The sequence below is a fragment of the Rhinoderma darwinii genome, chromosome 3, assembly GCF_050947455.1.
Source record: "Rhinoderma darwinii isolate aRhiDar2 chromosome 3, aRhiDar2.hap1, whole genome shotgun sequence".
Lineage (NCBI taxonomy): Eukaryota > Metazoa > Chordata > Amphibia > Anura > Rhinodermatidae > Rhinoderma > Rhinoderma darwinii.
In genome coordinates, this window is record NC_134689.1 from 377,137,340 (window position 1) to 377,160,480 (window position 23,141).

The 23,141-nt window shown below is 45.0% G+C and overlaps 1 protein-coding gene across 3 annotated transcripts in view; it reads left to right on the forward strand.

Annotated features, from left to right (window-relative positions):
- The window catches only part of RETN (resistin), a 115,541-nt gene extending 96,115 nt beyond the window's left edge, over positions 1–19,426 (forward strand). For 2 of the 3 annotated variants that reach the window (XM_075858802.1, XM_075858800.1), the window contains 3 exons: positions 14,711–14,763; positions 16,802–17,035; positions 19,248–19,426. In XM_075858802.1, the coding sequence (XP_075714917.1) occupies positions 14,711–14,763; positions 16,802–17,035; positions 19,248–19,375 (415 nt within the window). In that variant the 3' untranslated portion in view covers positions 19,376–19,426. Of the gene's footprint in view, positions 1–963; positions 1,016–14,710; positions 14,764–16,801; positions 17,036–19,247 lie in introns of those variants that run through there. The other variant, XM_075858801.1, reaches the window with a different exon arrangement.
- Positions 19,427–23,141: the final 3,715 nt, after the last annotated feature.

The window sequence follows — 23,141 nt, forward strand, 5'->3', positions numbered from 1 at the left end:
CTATATGCACACGACTGTTTGTATTTTGCAGCCCGTAAACAACGGATCCGTTGTCCATTTTTTGCAGTCCGTGTGTCATCAATGTGTACTCCGCATCCGTTCCATATGTCCATGCCTTTTACATTGCCGTAAGACCCTTTTACACTGGACAATTATCGGGCAAACAGGTTAAACAGGGCAACGACCAGCCGATGAAGGGGCAACGTTCATCGGCTGATCGTATCGTTTATGCAGCCGAAAAATATTATCGTTGTCGGCAGCACGCCTCCTTGTGTAGACAACGATGTGCCGCCGACATGATGGTAATATATGGGGACGATATGTTCGTATAAACAAGCGCTCGTCCCCATACAATACTGATAATAGCTCTTTGTGAAAGGAGCAAACGAGCGCACGATCGGTTCTCGTTTATATGGCCCAGGTCGGGCCATATAAACCCTTACACTTAGGACCCTAAGACTGAAATGGGCAAGCACGAACAGAAATAGGACCTGCTCTGAATTTTGCGCCTTTGTCCCACGGCCAAAAACACGGTAGTGTACATGGGGCCATAAAAATGAATGGGTCAGTGTGCTATCCGTTAAAAAAACCTGTATAGCACTCTGATGGAGGCAACAGTTGTGTGCATGTAGCCTTATTTGAAGCCTTGTTTTTATGACCATTTTTCCAAAAATAGTAGATGGCCTCCACACAAGGTTTTGCCTAAAGGTTCCTACAGACCTTGTTAGAGCCATAGCGGCATTAAAAGTCATTCTCCATTAAAGTATATAAGATATATACGAAAACAGCTTAGAGAGTGTGGACACCTCCGTTCTCAGGATTGCTGGGGTTCCCAGTCTAGACCCAAGTAATAATACAACCTTCAATTGCCAATCCCGATATATGTAATTCCTAATTTTTTACGATTTATTTTTTTCCCATCATTTTCTTTACATTTTTGTAATAATATTTTTTTTATTTCTAGGTAAACATAATTATTTGTTCTGACATGGACAAATCTGATGAAGTTGAGGCGGTAGGTTCAATGGTGACCTTGGGTGGAAATAAATGTAAATCCAATCTGACTCATGATGTTAGTGACACTGACAGATATGAACTATGCCAATCTTTGCTTTAACAAGATTCTGTTACGTAACAACACATATCCATAAAACAGGAACGGTGTACACCCCATAAACACGCCAGACACACCCTATATTTATTACCATTCTGAACTGACCTTATTAAATGTCACTTGTTTCTTAACAAGGTTGTATTGGTAAGCAAATAGATCTCAGTCTATCTCACAAAATGTAAATGACCAACATTGAACTTGAACTAATAGTACGGTTTCTTACATTTCTAAAATGACTAACTTGTAAGACGCAGTTTTGCGGCTAAAACCGAAGAGCGTCTCATGACTAATGGTTGATATGCTTGAAATTTGTAGCTAAACCCTTATGGTGATGGTGATAGTATGACATGACCTCTTTACAATATAAGAGGGATAAAAACCCCCATAAACTGCCCATTAGATGGTGATTGGACTTTCATGTGTCCCACGATTACGCATTTATGTCTATGCAGCCAAGAGAAAAAAAGTGCAGCTCAATTACTCAAGTGCCACTTTAGGAGAAACTTTCACATTATCTCAAGGAATCTGTGTTTCTTCCAAGTTCAGTTAGCCAGCGCCAATGGCTATGAAGCTTTCCCTAATCCTGCTGAAATGGGTTGTCAATGGATATCTTAAAGGGGTTGTTATGGATTAGAAAAACATGGCTGCTATCTGCCAAACAGCACCACACCTCTCCACAGGGTGTGTGTGGTATTGCAAATCCACCACATTCACTGTAATGGAGCTGAGTTGCAATACCAGATAAAACACATGGACAGATGTGGCGCTGTTTGTCAAAAAGACAGCCATGTTTTCTAATTCTGGACAACCCCATTAGGGTTTATCTCTAACTAAAATCATCATGGTAAACTGGCCATACAAATAAGAATGATCGTTGGGTTCACAGCTGTCTTCCACGAGTCTCCCATGATCATTGTTGTTGGGCTTAGGAGTGGGCGCAAAAAGCAGAAGGTCCTATATAGGAAAATATAAGAAAATACAGGCCCCTTGTTTCCAAACAGCTAATTGCATGGCTAAAGCATGGCGCTTATCATAGAGCACCTCCATCGCGGATCTGTAAAATATCACGCACTCATTTCTCTGATGAAAATGTATTTGTTGCAGGTTTTAGCTCCCCATTGAACCCCATTGAACTGCTTTTGCAACACAAAAGCAGCGATTACGCAAATACAATTGACATTCTGCGGATTAAAATACCGCACCGCAGGTCAATTTCTGAGCGTTTTTTCTGCTCATTATTTACGCCGCGTGTGGATAAAATTTGTTCAAATCTCATCCACTTTGCTGCTACTGTATTATGCTGCAGTATTTACGCTATGTGTGAACTTACCCTTATAGAGAGTTACAATCACTGTTATTTTCCTTTTAAGAGGGCAGTGAATCCATCTGCAGCTCCAAGTGTTGCATATATGGTATGCCTGCCCTTGGTTGATCTTGTTTGAAAGGGCATGTAAGGAGTAAGATAAGCAGCTGCCAGACATCTCTATTCATGTTTGATCTCCCGGGGAAACAAGTTGGATTTCAATTTTTTAATTGCCCCAACGGGAGATGCCAGAGAACAGTTTGATTGTCCCCATACTTATTGAATTGTTGGAGGATGCCGCAGATTCCTGCCAACAGTCCAAATACAATTTAAGTCTATGTTCATATCACATTTTTTCCTATGTTTAACGTATACGTCAGGAAAAAGCTCTCAACAGGTAGACTGTGAGAGATGCCTAACAGTGGCATCCGTCATCATAGACTTAAATGGTATCTGTTAAACGGATACGTCGTGAACGGATACTATTATAGTCTATGAGTGGCGGATGACACTATTAGGCATCCACTTAATTGGTCCATCATCCATAGACTATAATAGTATCTGTTTAATGGATATGTCATGAAAGGCTATTGGAAAGATGAAGACCTTTACGTTAAACAGATGCTTGTGACCTATGCCACACAATGGCATACATCATCCCTGATAAAGATAAATATACTGCTTGGTATACTTTTTTTTTTTGCAAGATCCAGCGGGATGGAAGAGCGTTGTCTACTATGCTATTCCATCCTTCAAAAAAAAAAGGTATACTAACGTAAAGAAAGCAAAATAGACACTATTTTGGCCTCAGTTGGCTTAATGGAGCCCTATGGACACATTTAGCTTGTACAGCGTGGAAATTACCTAACTCGCGTGTCGTGTTACTCGAAGATAGGTAATGGGCTATAGTAGGACACCCGTAGATCTCCAGTTAGGTGGTGGTTGGTTTACCCCGTCACTTGGGAGGGAGGAGTTCATGAGTCAATAAAAACGGGTCGATTTCCTGCCAGTGGTTGTTGAGCGTGAGAGACTGCTGCCGGAAGACATGCCAGCTGTACTAGTTGGCACTCTAGCTGGGGCACAAATGTGTGAAGGGCGCCGCATGTTTTCCAGCACAAGAGCAACTGACAGAGGGTCTGAGACTGCAAGTGAGGAAATTACCTGAGTACAGAGAGAGGGATGGGTACCCGACTACCGGAGAAGATTGAAGAGAGAGCCAGAAAGACCGGACATATACCGCAATCGCCGGGTTTATTCAACCCTGAAACTAAGTATTGTGCCTCTGTGTGAGAACCATCAATTGCCTTGTAGTCTTGGAGCAGTCTCGTTGATCGGCGCTCGTTTACACGGCCCACATTGAGCCGTGTAATACTACCTTAACTTGGTACCACAAAGTGGTATACTATGACAATGCCACGTTTAAAGATGCAGACCTCTACAATACAATTCATACTACTACTAATGTTTGTCTATGGAGATTACATGGCGGTGTGCTTGATTTTTGCACTTGTTTGCAATGGGTGTGGTTGAAACACCTGAACTCCATAATTAGGAGAAGTGTCCACATACTTTAGATGAATTCCAGGCACAATATACTTGCAGACTTTCTGAAGTGACTGAGCAGAAAACACTGTCCTTCAGTATTCATCTAGGGGTATAATGAAGTATTTAGTTTTTTTTTTAGGTTTAATTCCAATTCATAAATGGGCAATAATGTACTGGAAATAGGGATGAAAGGGTAAAAAAAAATAAAAAAAGTAGAGAATAAGTCATAAAATTAATCATTTAGGGAGGAATGGTAGGTGCGAAAACAGTCCTTGATACACAATCCTGGCTTATCAGGACAAGTGTCACACTGATAGCCCGTGTCTTTTCGCATTCCGTTTTTATAACAGACGCAACATTTTTTGTACGGTCTTCTCTTTTTTTCAGTGGGGGGCACTTCACTTGGGAAGTGCTGCCCTGATACAATTCTGCTGGTCTCACTGCTATGGGATGTACTTGCAGCTTCTTCTGCTCGGTCTTTGAAAAGTAGTTGCTTTATGTAATGACAGGGATAGGGAAACCGACAAGTGAGCCCTAATCTACCCGCCACTCAGTCCCTGCCTACTTGCAACGACCCGCCCTAGGCGACGAGGTACAACTGGGCGACGGTCCCTACACTCAATAAGTGCACGACAGACAACAGACAAGGAAACACAGAACAAAGGGAAACGGGGCAGTTGCCCACGGCAACACCGTGAGCAACAAGAGTAGTAAACGAGCCGAGTCAAACCAGGAGAGTACGAGGTGCCAAACGTAGAGCAGGAGAGGAGTGAACAAGCCGAGTCAAACCAGGAGTGTACGAGGTACCAAACGCAGAGCAGAAGAGTAGTCAGTAAGCCAGAGTCAATACGAAGCAGGGACAAGTAGTTCAAGAAGCTGCAGCAGGGCCAGGAAACCAACAGAGAAGAATCACAAGCAAGGAGGAACAGGAAAGGCATTTATAAATAGACAGAGGGCGGGAGCTAGCTCCGTCTGGCCAGGCTGTGATAGGCTCTCCGACTCCTAAGCCTGCCATCCTGAGTGGTGGAAGATGGAGTCAGTCTCACAGACATAGAAGCAGGTGCAGACTGATTACCTATGGGCGTGGATATAGAAGCTGTGCCTGGCAGATCCTTAACAGTACCCCCCCTTTTATGAGGGGCCATCGGACCCTTTCTAGATGGACCTGGTTTATTGGGGAAACGAAGATGGAACCTCCTGACCAATACCCCAGCGTGAACATCCCGGGCGGGTACCCAAGTCCTCTCCTCAGGCCCGTATCCTCTCCAATGGTCCAGGTACTGGAGGGAGCCTTGGACCATCTTGCTGTCCACAATCTTGGCCACCTCGAATTCTACCCCCTCAGGGGTGAGAACGGGGACAGGAGGTTTCCTCGAGGGAGCCAAGGACGGGGAGCAGCGTTTAAGGAGGGAGGCATGAAACACGTCATGTACTCGAAAAGATGGGGGCAACTCCAGTCGGAAGGAGACAGGATTGAGGACTTCAATGACCTTGTACGGCCCTATAAACCGGGGAGCAAATTTCTTGGACGGGACTTTAAGGCGCAAGTTCTTTGACGATAGCTACACCAGATCACCGACCATAAACAAGGGGTTAGCAGAACGTCTTCTATCTGCCTGAGTTTTTTGTATGCTCTGGGACGCCTCTAGGTTCTCCTGAACCTGGGCCCAGACTGTGCACAGTTCCCGATGAACGACCTCTACCTCGGGATTGTTGGAACTACCAGGTGAAACGGAGGAGAACCGTGGAATAAACCCAAAATTACAGAAAAAGGGGGAGACCCCTGACGAGTTACTGACCCGGTTATTAAGGGAAAATTCGGCGAGGGGAATGGGCAAAGGTCCAAGGTCTCTGGGGAATGGGCAAAGAACGTAGTAAGCCCGCTGGTCGGGACCTGGGAGTCTTGGACCTGGTACAAACCTCACAAGCGGCGACGTAGGCCTTAACGTCTTTAGGCAACCCAGGCCACCAATAGTTTCTGGCAATGAGGTGCTTGGTACCCAGGATGCCTGGATGACCAGATAGTGCGGAGTCATGATTTTCCCTAAGTACCCTTAGCCGGAATTGCAGGGGAACAAACAGCTTGTTCTCAGGAAGGTTCCCGGGAGCTGAACCTTGATCAGCAGCAATTTCAGAGACTAAATCAGACTCAATAGAGGAAATGATTATACCTGGAGGCAAAATACAAGCAGGATCTTCCTCCGAAGGAGGGCTGGCCATGAAGCTACGCGACAGTGCATCAGCCTTAATATTTTTAGACCCGGCCCTATAGGTAACCAAAAAATTTAATCTGGTAAAAAATAACGCCCATCGAGCTGGTCTCGGGTTTAGCCTCCGGGCCGATTCTAGGAAAACCAGATTCTTGTGGTCGGTAAGGACCGTTACCTGGTGCCTAGCCCCCTCCAGGAAGTGGCGCCACTCTTCAAATGCCCATTTAATGGCTAAGAGTTCGCGGTTGCCAATATCATAGTTACTCTCAGTGGGCGAAAACTTCCTGGAGAAGTAGGCACAGGGACGGAGATGGGTGAGGGACCTGGTACCCTGGGACAAGACAGCCCCCACTCCCACCTCGGACGCGTCAATCTCCACGATAAATGGCTCCATTTGGTTGGGCTGAACCAACACCGGGGCCGAGATAAAGCACTTCTTAAGGACCTCAAAAGCCTGGACAGCCTCAGGAGGCCAGCGGAGGAGATCAGCACCCTTGCGAGTGAGGTCCGTAAGAGGCTTAGCGATGTACGAGAAGTTAGCAATAAATCTCCTGTAATAATTAGCGAACCCCAAGAAACACTGTAACGCCTTCAGGGAGGCAGGTTGGACCCATTCCGCCACAGCCTGGACCTTGGCGGGGTCCATGCGGAATTCATGAGGAGTGAGGATTTGACCCAAAAATGGTATCTCCTGCACCCCAAACACACATTTTTCGGTCTTCGCAAACAGTTTGTTTTCCCGAAGGACCTGGAGCACCTTCCTGACATGCTCAATGTGGAAGGACCAGTCCTTGGAAAACACAAGTATGTCATCAAGGTACACTACAAGAAATACCCCCAGGTAATCTCTTAAAATCTCATTTATGAAATTCTGGAAGACTGCGGGAGCATTACACAACCCAAAGGGCATGACGAGGTATTCAAAATGACCTTTGGGCGTGTTAAACGCAGTCTTCCACTCATCCCCCTCTTTGATGCGTATAAGGTTATACGCCCCCCGTAGATCAAACTTAGAGAACCATTGGGCCCCCTGAACCTGATTAAAGATATCAGGAATCAAAGGAAGGGGATACTGGTTCCTTACAGTGACCTTATTTAAGTTACGGTAGTCAATGCATGGCCTAAGACCACCATCCTTCTTCCCTACGAAGAAGAAGCCAGCACCTACCGGAGAAGTAGAGGGGTGAATGTAACCCTTGGCCAGGCATTCCTGGATATACTCTCTCATGGCTTCACGTTCGGGACAAGAGAGATTAAATATCCCCTTAGGGAGCTTAGCTCCTGGTACCAAATCGATAGCGCAATCGTATTCTCTATGAGGAGGTAACACTTCGGAGGCCTCCTTAGAGAAAACGTCAGCGAAATCCTGAACAAACTCAGGTAGCGTGTTCACCTGCTCAGGGGGAGAAATAGAATTAACAGAAAAACATGACGTCAAGCATTCATTACCCCATTTGGTAAGATCCCCAGTATTCCAGTCAAACGTGGGATTATACAACTGCAACCAGGGAAGGCCTAAAACCAAATCGGACGATAATCCCTGCATCAACAGTACAGAGCACTGCTCCAAATGCATGGAGCCAACAAGGAGTTCAAAAACAGGGGTATGCTGTGTAAAATAACCATTAGCAAGAGGAGTGGAATCGCTACCCACTACCGGGACAGGTTTAGGCAAATCAATCAAAGGCATAGCTAGAGACATAGCAAATTCCACAGACATCATATTAGCAGACGACACTGAATCCACGAAGACACTGCAGACCTACCACCAAAAGAGACCTGAAAGGGAAGCAAGATTTTATTAAGTTTCATATTTACGGGAAATACCTGTGCGCCCAAGTGACCTCCCCGATGATCACTTAGGCGCGGAAGTTTTCCGGCTGCTTATTCTTACGCCTAGGACAGGTGTTCACTTGATGCTTGTCATCCCCACAATAGAAGCAGAGACCATTCTTCCTGCGGAACTCTCTACGTTGTTGGGGGGACACGGAGGCCCCGAGTTGCATAGGTACCTCCGAGTCTTCCGTGGAAGAACGAAGCAACGGAACCTCGGGAGGCATCATGGGGGAGTCAGAGGAGAAAACACATAAACGTTCACACGTTGTCGTTCCCTGAGACGTCGGTCAAGTCGTATCGCTAAAGCCATAACCTGGTCTAGGGAGTCAGAAGAGGGATAGCTAACTAGCAGGTCTTTCAGGGCGTTCGACAGACCCAACCTAAACTGGCACCTTAAGGCAGGGTCATTCCACCGAGAAGCTACGCACCACTTCCTAAAGTCAGAGCAATACTCCTCAACAGGTCTCTTACCCTGACGTAAGGTCACCAGCTAACTGTCGGCAAAGGCAGTCCTGTCAGTCTCGTCATAAATGAGTCCGAGAGCAGAAAAGAAAAGATCAACGGAGGAAAGTTCAGGGGCGTCAGGAGCCAAGGAGAAGGCCCATTCTTGGGGCTCTTACTGGAGCCGGGACATAATTATACCCACCCGCTGGCTCTCAGAACCTGAGGAGTGGGGCTTTAAACGAAAATAGAGCCTAAAACTCTCCCGAAAGGAGAGAAAAGTCTTCCGGTCCCCTGAGAACCGGTCAGGCATCTTGAGGTGGGGTTCAAGAGGTGAGGTGAGGGGTACTACCATGGTAGCATCAGGCTGGTTGACCCTCTGAGCCAGGGCCTGGACCTGTAGGGAGAGACCCTGCATTTGCTGAACCAGGGTCTCAAGGGGGTCCATAGTGGTGTGAGGGACCAGGGTAGAGTAGGTATATGGGCTTGTGATTATGTAATGACAGGGATAGGGAAACCGACAAGTGAGCCCTAATCTACCCGCCACTCAGTCCCTACCTACTTGCAACGACCCGCCCTAGGTGACGAGGTACAACTGGGCGACGGTCCCTACACTCAATAAGTGCACGACAGACAACAGACAAGGAAACACAGAACAAACGGAAACGGGGCAGTTGCCCACGGCAACACCGTGAGCAACAAGAGTAGTAAACGAGCCGAGTCAAACCAGGAGAGTACGAGGTGCCAAACGTAGAGAAGGAGAGGATTGAACAAGCCGAGTCAAACCAGGAGTGTACGAGGTACCAAACGCAGAGCAGAAGAGTAGTCACTAAGCCAGGGTCAATACGAAGCAGGGACAAGTAGTTCAAGAATCTGCAGCAGGGCCAGGAAACCAACAGAGAAGAATCACAAGCAAGGAGGAACAGGAAAGGCAGGTATAAATAGACAGAGGGCGGGAGCTAGCTCCGTCTGGCCAGGCTGTGATAGGCTCTCCCACTCCTAAGCCTGCCATCCTGAGTGGTGGAAGATGGAGTCAGTCTCACAGACATAGAAGCAGGTGCAGACTGATTACCTATGGGCGTGGATACAGAAGCTGTGCCTGGCAGATCCTTAACACTTTATTACTTTTTCCTGGTATTCAAGATACCGTGCTTGATTCCCTGACTTCCGATAAATAATAAAGGAAATGTATAGCGCTGTTTGTATGAGGTGCACTGCAGTCTTCTTGTACCATACGTGGGACTTCCTCATTGCGCTGTATGGCTGTAGCATTTTATCCGCCAGGTCTACGCCACCCATGTGTTGGTTATACACCTGTATACACACAGGCTTGAGGGCTGTGGCATTACGCCCTCTTACTGGAACAGGGGTGCTGCTGTCCCCATGAATGGACGTGATGATAAAAAATATCTTTTATCCCTAAATTTGATCACCATCACAGTCCCATTACACAATGACCTGCTATCACCAGGTCTCAGTTTTTGGTCGACCAAATTTTTTGGGAGGCCTTTTTGATTCCTCCGTATTGTGCCACAGACGACTGTATTTTTCTGAAATAGGCAGTGGAACAGTGGGACGCTAGTATAGAAATTGTCTATATAAAGGTTACAACCTCTATCTAGCAGAGGGTACAAAAGGTCCCATACAATTTTGCCGCTTGTATTGAGGACAGGGGGACACTCTGTTGGGCAGATTTGGGAGTCTTTTCCCTCATAAATTCTAAATCTGTGAGTGTACCCACTTTCACTCTCACAGAGCTTATACATTTTTATTTCATACTTTGCCCTTTTACTTGGCAAGTATTGCCTAAATCGTAGCCTTCCTTTGGAGAGCACGAGTGACTCATCTATGGCAATATTTTTATTAGGGGTGTATGCCTCTGAAAATGTTTCACTCAGAAGTGAAATAAGCGGCCTAATTTTAAATAATCTGTCCTGGTTGGGGTCACCAGGCGAAGGGCACTGGCTGTTGTCAGTGTAATGGAGGAATCTTAATATTGCGTCAAACCGAGTTCTCACCATTACAGCCCTGTACATTGGGGTAGCATACAAAACGTTGGTCGACCAGTAGGACCGTATGGTGGGTTTCTTAATAAGCCCCATATTAAGAAGGAGCCCCCAGAACTTTTTAATTTCTGCAGCACATGTTGGATGCCACATCTGGCCTCTAGCGTAATAGGACGCGGGGTGACTGGCCAGATACTGTTCGGCATAAATATTTTTTGGCTGACCATTAGGTTCACCAATTCCTCCATGAAGAAAATTGAATTCCGTGTACCCAGTGGTATCAATTTTTATTCCTGGGGCAGAAGTGAATTCAGGAATTTGGGGTGAAAAAATATTTGGGGGCACCCAATTGGAGTCACTTGACTGACTGTCACTCTGCCTACTCCGCCTTTGTGGGGGTTCCTCACTAGTGTTAGAGGATGACATAATAAGGAAGTGTTCCTCATCCTCACTGGCTGGCGGTTTCTGTGTCTGTGTCTGAACACAGCATGGCGTAGGCCTCCTCCACAGTGTAATTCTGTTTAGCCATAATTTTATACTTTTTAACCATTTTTTTAATTTTTTTTTACATTTTATGACAAATAAAAAAACTACGTCTGAAATGTCGCCAGAAACCTGGTGTATGCGTGTGTGTATATATGTAACCTACCTAAACTACTACTACTAATTTTTAGATTATTTACATTTTTCGGACATCTGCGTGCGATATATATAGCGTATATTTATAATATATATATATATACTATATAACATATATACAGTATGTATGTATATAATATGCACCTGTATTTATATATACTGTGTATATATATATATATATATATATATATATATATAAATAATCACCTATATATATCCTACACTACTACCTATAATTTTTTTTGATTTTTTTTTATATATAAATATTTCTTTTTAACATACTAAGTAACTTTTGACAGGCCCCCGAAAGGAGAGAGGAGAGGAGGTGGATCGGGGAGCTTTATGGGGGTTTAAAAACGGGTTTGTGTAGTGTATTTCCCTTGTGAGGGGACACACTAAATTCTCTCTGGCCCGATCTCCTCAGAACTGTCACAACTGTGACAGAAATGAGGAGATCTGTCACAGAGGAAGGGCGGCAATTCACTTTTCTGCTGTGATTGGTCAGTCTGGAGTGACTGACCAATCACAGCGATCCCCAAGGGGGAGAGCCGCGATTGGTCCCGCCGCCGATAGCTGTGGCGCTCAGCTGTCTGTGACAGCTGAAGTCACTGTCCTGTCACCGTTTGTTTACAAAATGTTTACATTTTCCGCACAGAAATCATAGAATGCTGTGGATTTTCAAGTTTAACTCTTATTCTCATCCTGCGTCTGCAACCAGTTAAAAAGGCTGAAATGCGCTGTGAATATCCATGACAGAATGAGAATAAGAGTTCCGCGGCATGTGATACTAAACTTTGTCAAGAAAATGATAATGAGGGTTTTTTCATAAAAATGTACATTGACCGTATAAAACTATAGAAACTTGAGATTTAACATGGATAATGTATTGCTCTAACCCAGGGGCCTCAAACTCGGCCGGGTAAATGGGCCGCACATAGAAAAAATGTGAAGTTTGCGGGCTGCATTACATTGAAAATTATTGTTAATCAATTAGTTATTCGAACTACTGTAAGAATACTACTTTACTATAATACTACATTTCTATAATAATACTATATTACTATAATACTACATTACTATAACAATACTACATTACTATAACAATACTACATTACTAAAATACTACATTTCTAACATAAAACTACTATAATAATACTAAATTTCTATAATAATACTACATTACTATAATAATACTACATTACCATAACAATACTACATTACTATCATACTACATTACTATAATAATACCACATTACTATAATAATAGCGCTAGGTTTAAACTTAACGGAAATTTGTGAGTTTACTCCACGTGCTTATTTTAACAATCCAGTTTTCCAGTGTAAGTGTCGCTAAATGCAGTCTGGCTGCTCAGTTGGCAGCGTTTGGCAGACACATGAATGGCAAGATTGGGCAGCCCCTTTTTAGATAGTGCCACAGTGCCCTCTGTAGATAATGCCACAGTACCCTCTGTAGATAATGCCACCCCCGCCAGATAATGCCACAATGCCCTCTGTACATAATACCACAGTGCCTTCTGTAGATAATGCCACAGTGCCCTCTGTAAATAATACCACAGTGCCCTCTGTAGATAGTGCCACACACACACTCACACTCTGCTGGAGGGGCCCCTGATGTCACTGTCCATAGTCATGTTCCTTTCATGTACCACTTTGGTGTAGACTTTACTTAAAAGGCTTCAAAAAAAATGTCAATGTTTAAATATCCTCCTGGACCAGAATGTGATGTCAGGCACATCCCCGGAGCCGGAGTCCCGGAGCAGAGCACTAGTATAGGCTCTGCTCAGGAACTCTGGGGAAGCCCCTGACATCCCTGTCCATATATGGACAGTGATGTCAGTGGCAAGCCCAGAGCCGGATTCACGGGCAGAGCGCTACTAGCGCTCTGCCTAGGACTCCTTCTCAGCTCCTAACATCACTGTCCATATATAGAATGTTATGTCAGGGGTTTCCTCAGAGCAGGAGTCCCGGAGCAGAGCCGCTTCTAGCACTCTGCCTGGGACTCCAGCTCTGCTCCTGACATCACTGTCCATATATGGACAGTGATGTCAGGGGCTTCCTCAGAGGAGGTGTCCCGGAGCAGAGCGCTAGTATAAACTCTGCTCTGGGACATCATGAAGGAGCACCGGTGCACTCCTCCTTCGGCCTGCTCTCCTCTCCCGAGGGAACTACGGTGCCCCACGTGCACAGATGACAGCCTAAGGGGCCGCATGCGGCCCGCGTGTTTGAGACCCCTGCTCTAACCCATTAATTCTCTTGAATGTGACTGTGCTGCTGTAATCTGTAATCTGCAGTACCAGGTACAGCTACAACCAAATGTACGGTGCTGTGCCTGGTCAACAATGAAGGGGATGCGGCACTCTCTGGAGCCCGATGATCCGCAGGGGTTTTAGGAGTTGAACCCGCAATGATCTGATATCAATATTATAGATTGGAAAACCATTTTAAGGCCTTTTTTAACAAATGTGCCATCGTACGGCATATGGACTCAAGGCGGGGGGGGGGGGACCCAGCTAGAGGCCCCACTCTATGAGCCACACTAAAAAGCTACTCGAAAGAGTGGCTCACACACGGGTGTAATGTATTACATTATTCATTCCCTTGGGATCAGGAAATATTTCCTTTTAAGAGCAGATTGGTTAATGCCTTATGGGTATATTTTTTTTTCTTTTACCTTCCTCTGGATCAATAGGGGTAAAATAAAGTTTAATAGTTTACCTATATCACTTTCATTTCTCCCATCCCTTGGTTGACCTTGATGGATATATGTCTTGTTTTCAACCGTTCTAACTATATGACTATATAACTATGTATGATCACTGCCATGCACTACTTTTCAAATAAATTAGCAAATAATTTATTTGCAAACCAAAGGAGGATGCAATTTTCTTTTGTTCCCATGATCTTAATAACAAGTGAAATACCTATTTGGATCATTATGAGGTGGTTCCAAGCAGGTACACACCTATTAAAATTATAGGGTGGCATGAGGAAACAAAAAATGTTAGCATGTATTTCAAAATGCCACAGCATATAAAAAGGGACTGGATGCAGTTTTTGCATATTTGCTTCTTGCAAGGAAAAGGTAAGCAGCTGGGTTTTGGGCAGCAAAATAACACAACATGGGTTTTCATTACAGTGGTGATATAGGCAAAGGTAGGACTCAGTTCGGAGGTGAGAGTATTGTTACAAGGGTAGAGTAGGATTTAGGGTTCATTACAAAGTGGTATATGGGATTCAATACAGGGTTACAGGATAAGGTACAGATGTAGCAAATTTTAACTTGAGCCTGATAACTTGCTGCAGCGTGAAAACGTATAACTCAAGCCAACAAAAGCCATTCAATAGTCATTGAAAAAGTCAAGTTACATTTTCTCAGTGTCAAGTTAAAGTTTGGTACATCTGTATGACACGGCATCCAGTACACAGGGTTACATGTCAGGTAAAACATTGGATTCTGTGAATTAGTGGCAGTGTGGTTACAGGTTGGGGTTACACAGGCGGTGGGTATAATGGAAACTTGGACTAGGGAGTGATCTGTGTGAAGAAACAAATGTAAATTCACAGTCAAATAGAGTTTGTACTTTTTTGTTTTGCAGAAATATGGCATTACTGACGCTCCTGGTCTGCAGCATGCTGGTAGTATCATCATGTAAGTATCTGTGCCGGCTACAAACACAAGAACTGGTAGACAATGGACTTCAGATATCAACTAAACTATGACAACTGTATTAACCTGATGGTCTTTGAGGACATAGATGTAGTGGTGAATGAGTAGTACATGAAAGGCTAGACATTATCCATGGTTAGGCTGGCCATCTACATTAGATGTATGTAGTCGGAACCCTGATGAATTCGACCATCTAATGTGCATGGCGCCGTCCTGACGGCAGATGTTGGGGGAGAGAAGGGTCCGGCATGTTGAATTTCAACATGCCCGATCCGTTTGTTCGTAAGTAGATAAGCCTCTACCAGACGAGTCTGGTAGCGGTGTTATTCCTGAGAACACATGCACGCTTATTCGAGCCGAGCGTGCATGTTTATGGGGGAGTCGGGAGGAATAGTTGTCGGCTAAATGAGCATTTCGCCGACGGCTATCTAGAACATAAGGCTAGCCTTACATTGTGGGGTTAGGTACGGTTAGATTTTTTTTTAAATGTTTGGTTGGACTATTTTTAGATATCCATAGTCCTGTTCCTTTCATGTAGCACTTTGGTGTAGACTTTGCTTAAAGGCTCCAAAAAATGTTTCAATGCTTAAATATGTATGGCAGAAGAAGAGCACCGTCTATTGCGTAAAATGGAACTTATTCCTGATGGGAGATATTGGCAAATGAGTCCCCATATTGTCTTGGTAGTGACTCCTGCCAGACAGTTGACACATTTTAATACACCTGTAGCATAGACAGGGTCTTCTTTATCAGGGAATTCTGAATTTGAACCCTCATGTATTAGCCGGAGCAGAGAACAACTACAAAGAGCGTCTCTCTGGCTGGAGCACCCGGCACATCCATGCATTATATGGACAGACCGCTCATATCATTGAGCACTATGTAATAAGGAGCGCGCATGCTATCACCCTTAGACCTTTGACCCCCCCCCCCCAGCAATAACAACGAACACCACCTACTTTGGCAAAATCAGCCAGCTTTATTAATCAAATAAAGGAGAGTGCGACAAATTGTGACACCACACTCTATGAGCTGGGGTACATCTGCCCTCGGCCTCTCAACATAAAACCATCCGAGTCCGTCTGCTATCTGTCAATTCACAGGGCAACCGTCAACCATCTTGGCTGGTCTTTGTAGCTACCCAGGCCGTGATCTTACCTGGGAACATGTCGTATGGCTTGTGTTCCCCCACTAGCGATGTTGCTCTGCCTTACGGCTAGTGGCTTGCTCGCTGTAGCCAACCAAATCAGTCCGCCCTTCTCAGAGCATAGTGTTGTGATCCACCTTTACAATCTATTGTAACTATAAAACATTCCTCAGGGAGGGAGGGGTGTCTTCTGCTCCTCTCCTATGGTTCTAAGTAGACCCTTACCTGGCTGCTCCTTATCTACCCCTCTCCCCCTATCCCTTTTACCAGGGTAACTAAACGTTCGGCAGGCTTTTGCCACCAAAATGCACCCTTTCTCTACAGGTGGGCTTCTATAGCAGCCCACCCCATACTTGCCGGAGCCTCAAACCACGTGGCCGCCGCCATATTAACTCCTTTTTCCAGTTGCTAAAGGTATACGCATGGCGTCTCTTATGCCTCCTCACTCGGATCCCTTCCGAGCTTGTCGTTCTCACTTCATTTCTGCTATGTCGGCTCTGCAGGGGAATTGAACACTTGCTGCCACAGAACACAGTTGATTGTTGGTTGTCCTGGTAGTCTGTCACCCTGTAATCAGCTATTCATCGGGCTGCCCTTCTAAGAGATAGGCATTCTCTAAAGCAGGCAACCACTTTATGTAGCGTTAGGGCACTACTGTAAGAGAGGTAATTTCCAGGCTTCAAGCATGGAATCATGTGCCCTGCAAATAAATGAGGGAAATCCTGGGGCCTATTTATCCTCCATCTTTTGTAGTTTCCCTCATCTATTGTATGTTGAGGGTGTAAATCCCACATAGGTTGGCACGACTCATAGGGCCGAGCTGAGTAGAAATTGTAAAACTAACTGAACGGTCTGTAATTTGTGCATTTGCAGATTCACAGCCTTGGTGGCCTCCTTTTGGAAATGGATATGGAGGAAGACCTGGAGGTAACGGTGGTGGAAACTCCGGAGGCCACGGTGGAGGAAACTCGGGAGGAAACTCGGGAGGAAACGGGGGCTACGGTGGAGGAAACTCAGGAGGAGGTTCTAATACTGCAGCAAGATGTTCATGCGACTTGAATTGTGTCGATGCAAAGGCAAATGGGAATACCGCCAAGTGCCAAGCTGGTAAGAGAACTTTCACCACTGTCTTCTTAATGGCTTGCCATTTAATTATGTGACTTGGAAATATTTTTCCATACAGCAAATGTATCTATATACCTAGTCTCTTATTACAGAAACGTAAAGGCGTGCCTATCACTGAGCGTATACGTCAATAATAGAGTTAAGATTCAATCCAGATCTGAGCCATGTTGGTGCAAGATCTATATCTGGGCCAATCACTTCAGTGGGATTATGTCAAGCTATATAAAGCAGTGTATAGCAATGCACATTTCTTCTCAGCACTGCCCCCATTGTGCCCAGCTGCAAGTCCGCCAAGGACTTCTCTGGAAGTCCTGTATAAATATCAGCTCCTTCTCTGGAGTAATTGATATTTGTTCCCCAGGAACAGTATGAAGTAAAAACTTGAAACCCTTCTAAGAACAGCATTGTGTAAAGAAGGCCTAAAGCACTAAGCAATGTCACTGATTCCTAGTAAATGAATAGGAAATACAAAATGACTACCTGTGGTACATAGATCTAGCAATCAACAAAACTAAACACCAACTGTGTTATATAATATAATAATATATACATTATAATGTAGTGATTACACAATGACTATGGGTTGTATTATGATAGTTTGCTACAATGTATCAGTGTAGGTGAAATGTATCAATGTGGACTCCAGGTTGTTTTGTTTACTTAGCTCACATTTCATTTATGTCAGCAGTTAATATGAACACTCTTTCCCGATCATTGCCCTGTGTAAACAGGGCAATGATCAGACGATGAACGAGCAAACGCTCATTCATCGGCTGATCATATTGTTTATGTAGCACAAAATATTATCATTGTCGGCAGCACATCTCCCTGTGATCGCTCGTCCCCATACATAACCAAGCATTGCTCTTTGTGAAAGGCGCAAACAAGCACCGACCATCAAGCTTTTTTGTTGATCGGCGCTTGTTTTTATGGCACATTTTGGCCGGTGTAAAAGGATCCTAAGGGTATGTGCACACACACTAATTACGTCCGTAATTGACGGACGTATTTCGGCCGCAAGTACCGGACCGAACACAGTGCAGGGAGCTTGGCTCCTAGCATCATACTTATGTACGATGCTAGGAGTCCCTGCCTCGCTGCAGGACAACTGTCCCGTACTGTAATCATGTTTTCAGTACGGGACAGTTGTCCTGCAGCGAGGCAGGGACTCCTAGCATCGTACATAAGTATGATGCTAGGAGCCCGGCTCCCTGCACAGAGTTCGGTCCGGGACTTGCGGCCTAAATACGTCCGTCAATTACGGACGTAATTAGTGTGTGTGCACATACCCTAAGTCTGTATGGATTTTCAGCCTCTGGATGTAAGTAAAAATGGTGCCATTCACTGAAGCAGGCAGAGATCTTGAAAATGTTAAGGAACTGAGACCCAAAGTATATTTGCTGAACTTTTCATTATACAATGATTTGGGTTGTCCCATCTGGCTAATAGAGAGTTTATTAAATGGAGCTGTCCAAAGCAAACAACCCCTTTAAGCTGTATTTATATAAAGCTGAGGACACCCTTTAAGCCGAATCCCATTTACCATGCCATCTACAATATAAGACTGTTTATCATGTTGAATCAAGTCACCCTATGTCCAGGTTAAGGCCTGTGCACATTAGCGTTGCCCTTCCATTTAGGGGTTCCATCTGTGGTTTCCGTCGGGTTAACCCCTCAACGGAAAGGCAAACGGAAACCTAAGCTTCCGTTTCCCTCACCATTGATATCGATGGTGACGGAAACATTGCTAAAGGTTTCCGTTTGTCACCGTTGTGACAGGGTTCCATTGTTTTGACTAAATCAATAACGCGGTCGGCTGCGCTATTGATTCCGTCAAAACATTGGAACCCGGTCACAACGGCGAGAAACGGAAACCTTTATCAATGTTTCCGTCACCATTGATATCAACGATGACGGAAACGGAAGCTTAGGTTTCTGTTTGCCTTTCTGTTGAGGGGTTAACCCGACGGAAACCTCAGACGGAGCCCCTCAACGGAAGGGCAATGGTGATGTGAACACAGCCTTATATGCTCAGAAGCCCAAACCCACCTATTCCATAATCCTTCCATCTCTGTGTTGTCAGTCCTTGCTGTAGACTTGCACCTGGGCAGTTGGAGGGGCATCGATCTTGTGGTGTGATCTGCAGGTTGGCATTATGTGACTAGCAGGTTGACATTTCCCTTATTACTTTTAGGATATACTGCCGTCTCTTGTTCCTGTGGAATGGGCTGTGGATCATACAACTTCCAGGGCTCCAACACGTGTTACTGCCAGTGCAGTAACATAGACTGGACCAGTGCCCGCTGCTGCAAGAACATCTAGTACCATGTCACCCGCATGTTATCTTTATTTCGCTGTTCATTAACTCCCTTTTCATAGAAAATAAAATACATGTAAAACAATGTCATAGACTGCTTCATTTGTTCATCCAGGACTGCAGAAAAACAAGTGGCCCAACTTAGACCAGGCAGGCACAAAATGCGCCAAGAATATCAAAGTGGTGCATGCTGAATCATAGTGTTGGTGCATCTTGCATGACCTGTTATATACTTTTCCTTATACCATTTCCTTATATACATTTCCTTATTTCCTTTTGATTTGGTTTATCTTGTGCCAGAATTTTGTGCCAGTTTTTGGCACACATTGGCACATTTTAAACCATGCCCCTTTGACTATCCATGTCCCTTTCCTGCTAAGCTGCACCCCCTTTTGGGAACACTTTTAAAATGTGTCAAGAGAGGTGAAAACAAAAAATTGTGCTAAACTTTGGCACATTTTCCAACACTTCCTAGACCCAAACACAGAAATAAATCTGCCCCAATGCCTACCTTTTAATACCATGTCGTTTTTATGTCCAACATTCTGTGCTACCACTAGGGGGAGCTTAGTAGCTTACTGCATACTGTGTTATTATTGAGTTCATTGTATAAAGAGTATGCAGTAATTTCCTAAACTCCTTCTAGTGGTGGCAAATGAAATAAAGAAAACAAAATAACAATACTTAGGTGCCGTTGACATATATATGTGTCCCTTTAAGTTTCCCTCCGGCGTGTTGCAGAAAAGTCAGAAGGGAACTGATGGTAGAACAGACTGTCGTGGAAGTCAATGGCTCAAAATATATTAGACTGAAATTTAGACAAGTGTTCCAACAGACACTCACGCCAGGCACTTTATCCAACATCCTAATCAGGATATTTCATACCGATATATATCGAGAGGAGAAATAACACACAGACGCTGCTGATATACTCAAAATACTCCTCTGGAGGTTTATTTCCAAACTCAATTACAATACTATCATTCAGAAGGGGTGTAGACTTGAGGTTAACCAATCAGAGACAACGTGACAATAACTTTTATTCAGCCAATAGCAGACCATAAGAATATTTAAAATACGTAATTCTAATTCTTCATTAAAATGCTGGCATCAGGGAACACCTGGAGACAGGCATATAATGGGCAGTTGTTAGTGATTTGTTCTCATGGGGGAGAAATAGTTGCACTTTATGTCTGGGCGTTCAGCCAACGCGCTTCAATGGGCTATGAAGGCCACACGATGAATACATGAAGATAAGATGTTTCTTTGAATTATATAGAGGAAAGTTCATTACAAAATGGAGAATACTTATTTTAGTAATTCGGCATCCTGCTTTATAATTCATAATGTAATTTCATACAAAGAATATAAGCAAATAAAGCATCCTTCACAAGACCCCATAGCTTTCTATGGGATCTGTTCTGGCACATGGGATATAAGCTGTGGCGCCGTATGGCGCTGGACCTGTCCAGGAACTGGATACAAAAATGTTACACGCCGAGTCTTTGGGTCCGGCGCCGTATCCTATCTTAATTCATTGTAGCCTGATAAACGCTGGGTGCTGCTGCATCCACCTTCCGGCAGCACCCGGCATGGGAACATCCGGCCAAAGAATTGCTGACGGGGGAGGGGGTAGAGCAGGAGCTGAATTTAGTGCCACACACATCACTGTCCATATATGTGACACTGTGGCATTGTCTACAAAGGGCACTGTGGCATTTTTCTACAGAGGGCACTGAGGCATTCTCTACAGAGTGCACTGTGGCATTATGTACAGGGGGTGTGTGGCACTATATACAGAGAACTCTGTAGCACTATATTCAGAGGGCACTGTGGCATTATCTACAGAGAGCACTGTGGCATCATCCACAGAGGGCACTGTGGCATCATCTACATAGCGCACTGTGGCATCATCCACAGAGGGCACTGTGGCATTATCTACAGAGGGCACTGTGGCATTATCTACAGAGGGCACTGTGGCATTATCTACAGAGGGCACTGTGACATTATCTACAGAGGGAAGTGTGGAATTATCTACAGAGGGCACTGTGGCATTATCTACAGAGAGCACTGTGGCATCATCTACAGAGGGCACTGTGGAATTATCTACAGAGGGCACTGTGGCATTATCTACAGGGGGGTGTGGCACTATATACAGAGGGCACTGTGGCATTATCTACAGGGAGGGGGTGTGGCACTATCTACAGAGAGCTCTGTGGCACTATATTCAGCGGGCACTGTGGCATTATCTACAGAGGGCACTGTGGCATTATCTACAGAGTGCACTGTGGCATTATCTACAGGGTGTGTATGGCACTATATACAGAGAGCTCTGTGGCACTATATTCAGAGGGCACTGTGGCATTATCTACAGAGGGCACAATGGCATCAACTACAGAGGGCACTGTGGCATCATCCACGGAGGGCACTGTGGCATTATCTACAGAGGGCACTGTGACATTATCTACAGAGGGAAGTGTGGCATTATCTACAGGGGGTGTGTGGCACTATATACAGAGGGCACTGTGGCATTATCTACAGGGGATCTGTGGCACTATCTACAGAGAGCTCTGTGGCACTATATTCAGAGGGCACTGGCATTATCTATAGAGGGCACTGTGGCATTATCTACAGAGGGCACTGCAGCATTATCTGAAGGAGGTGTGTGGCATTATCTACAGAAGGCACTGTGGCATTATCTACAGAGGGCACTGTGGCATTATCTACAGAGAGCACTGTGGCATCATCTACAGAGGGCACTGTGGCATTATCTACAGAGGGCACTGTGGCATTATCTACAGGGGGGGGTGTGGCACTATATACAGAGGGCACTGTGGCATTATCTACAGGGAGGGGGTGTGGCACTATCTACAGAGAGCTCTGTGGCACTATATTCAGCGGGCACTGTGGCATTATCTACAGAGGGCACTGTGGCATTATCTACAGAGTGCACTGTGGCATTATCTACAGGGTGTGTATGGCACTATATACAGAGAGCTCTGTGGCACTATATTCAGAGGGCACTGTGGCATTATCTACAGAGGGCACAATGGCATCATCTACAGAGGGCACTGTGGCATCATCCACAGAGGGCACTGTGGCATTATCTACAGAGGGAAGTGTGGCATTATCTACAGGGGGTGTGTGGCACTATATACAGAGGGCACTGTGGCATTATCTACAGGGGATCTGTGGCACTATCTACAGAGAGCTCTGTGGCACTATATTCAGAGGGCACTGGCATTATCTATAGAGGGCACTGTGGCATTATCTACAGAGGGCACTGTGGAAATATATACAGAGGGCACTGCAGCATTATCTACAGGGTGTATGTGGCACTATATGGAGAGGGCACTGCAGCATTATCTACAGGGTGTATGTGGCACTATATGGAGAGGGCACTGTGGTATTATTTACACATGAAATGAATCCTTTTTTAAAACGAACAGTGAAAAACGGATGCAAAACAGGTCACAATTGGCCGTCAAAAAGGGAAACACGGACACGGCGTGGATATAAAACAGATCAAAACGGCTGTCAAAAACGGGCTGAGACGGACGTTTTTAACGGCCGACACCTGGACCCTGTCATGTGAATAGAAACAACAGCAATCCCAATGTGGGGTGGGTAGGAGATGCGGGGTGGGATTGGGTAGCTGTAAAGGTGCCAAAAACTATCCATACCCTGAAGTTACGGCTAGTGTTTGGAGTCTTTGCAGGTTCACAAGGCTGCTTCAAAGATCTGATCTGAGGTGAGTGGACAGCAGCTGCC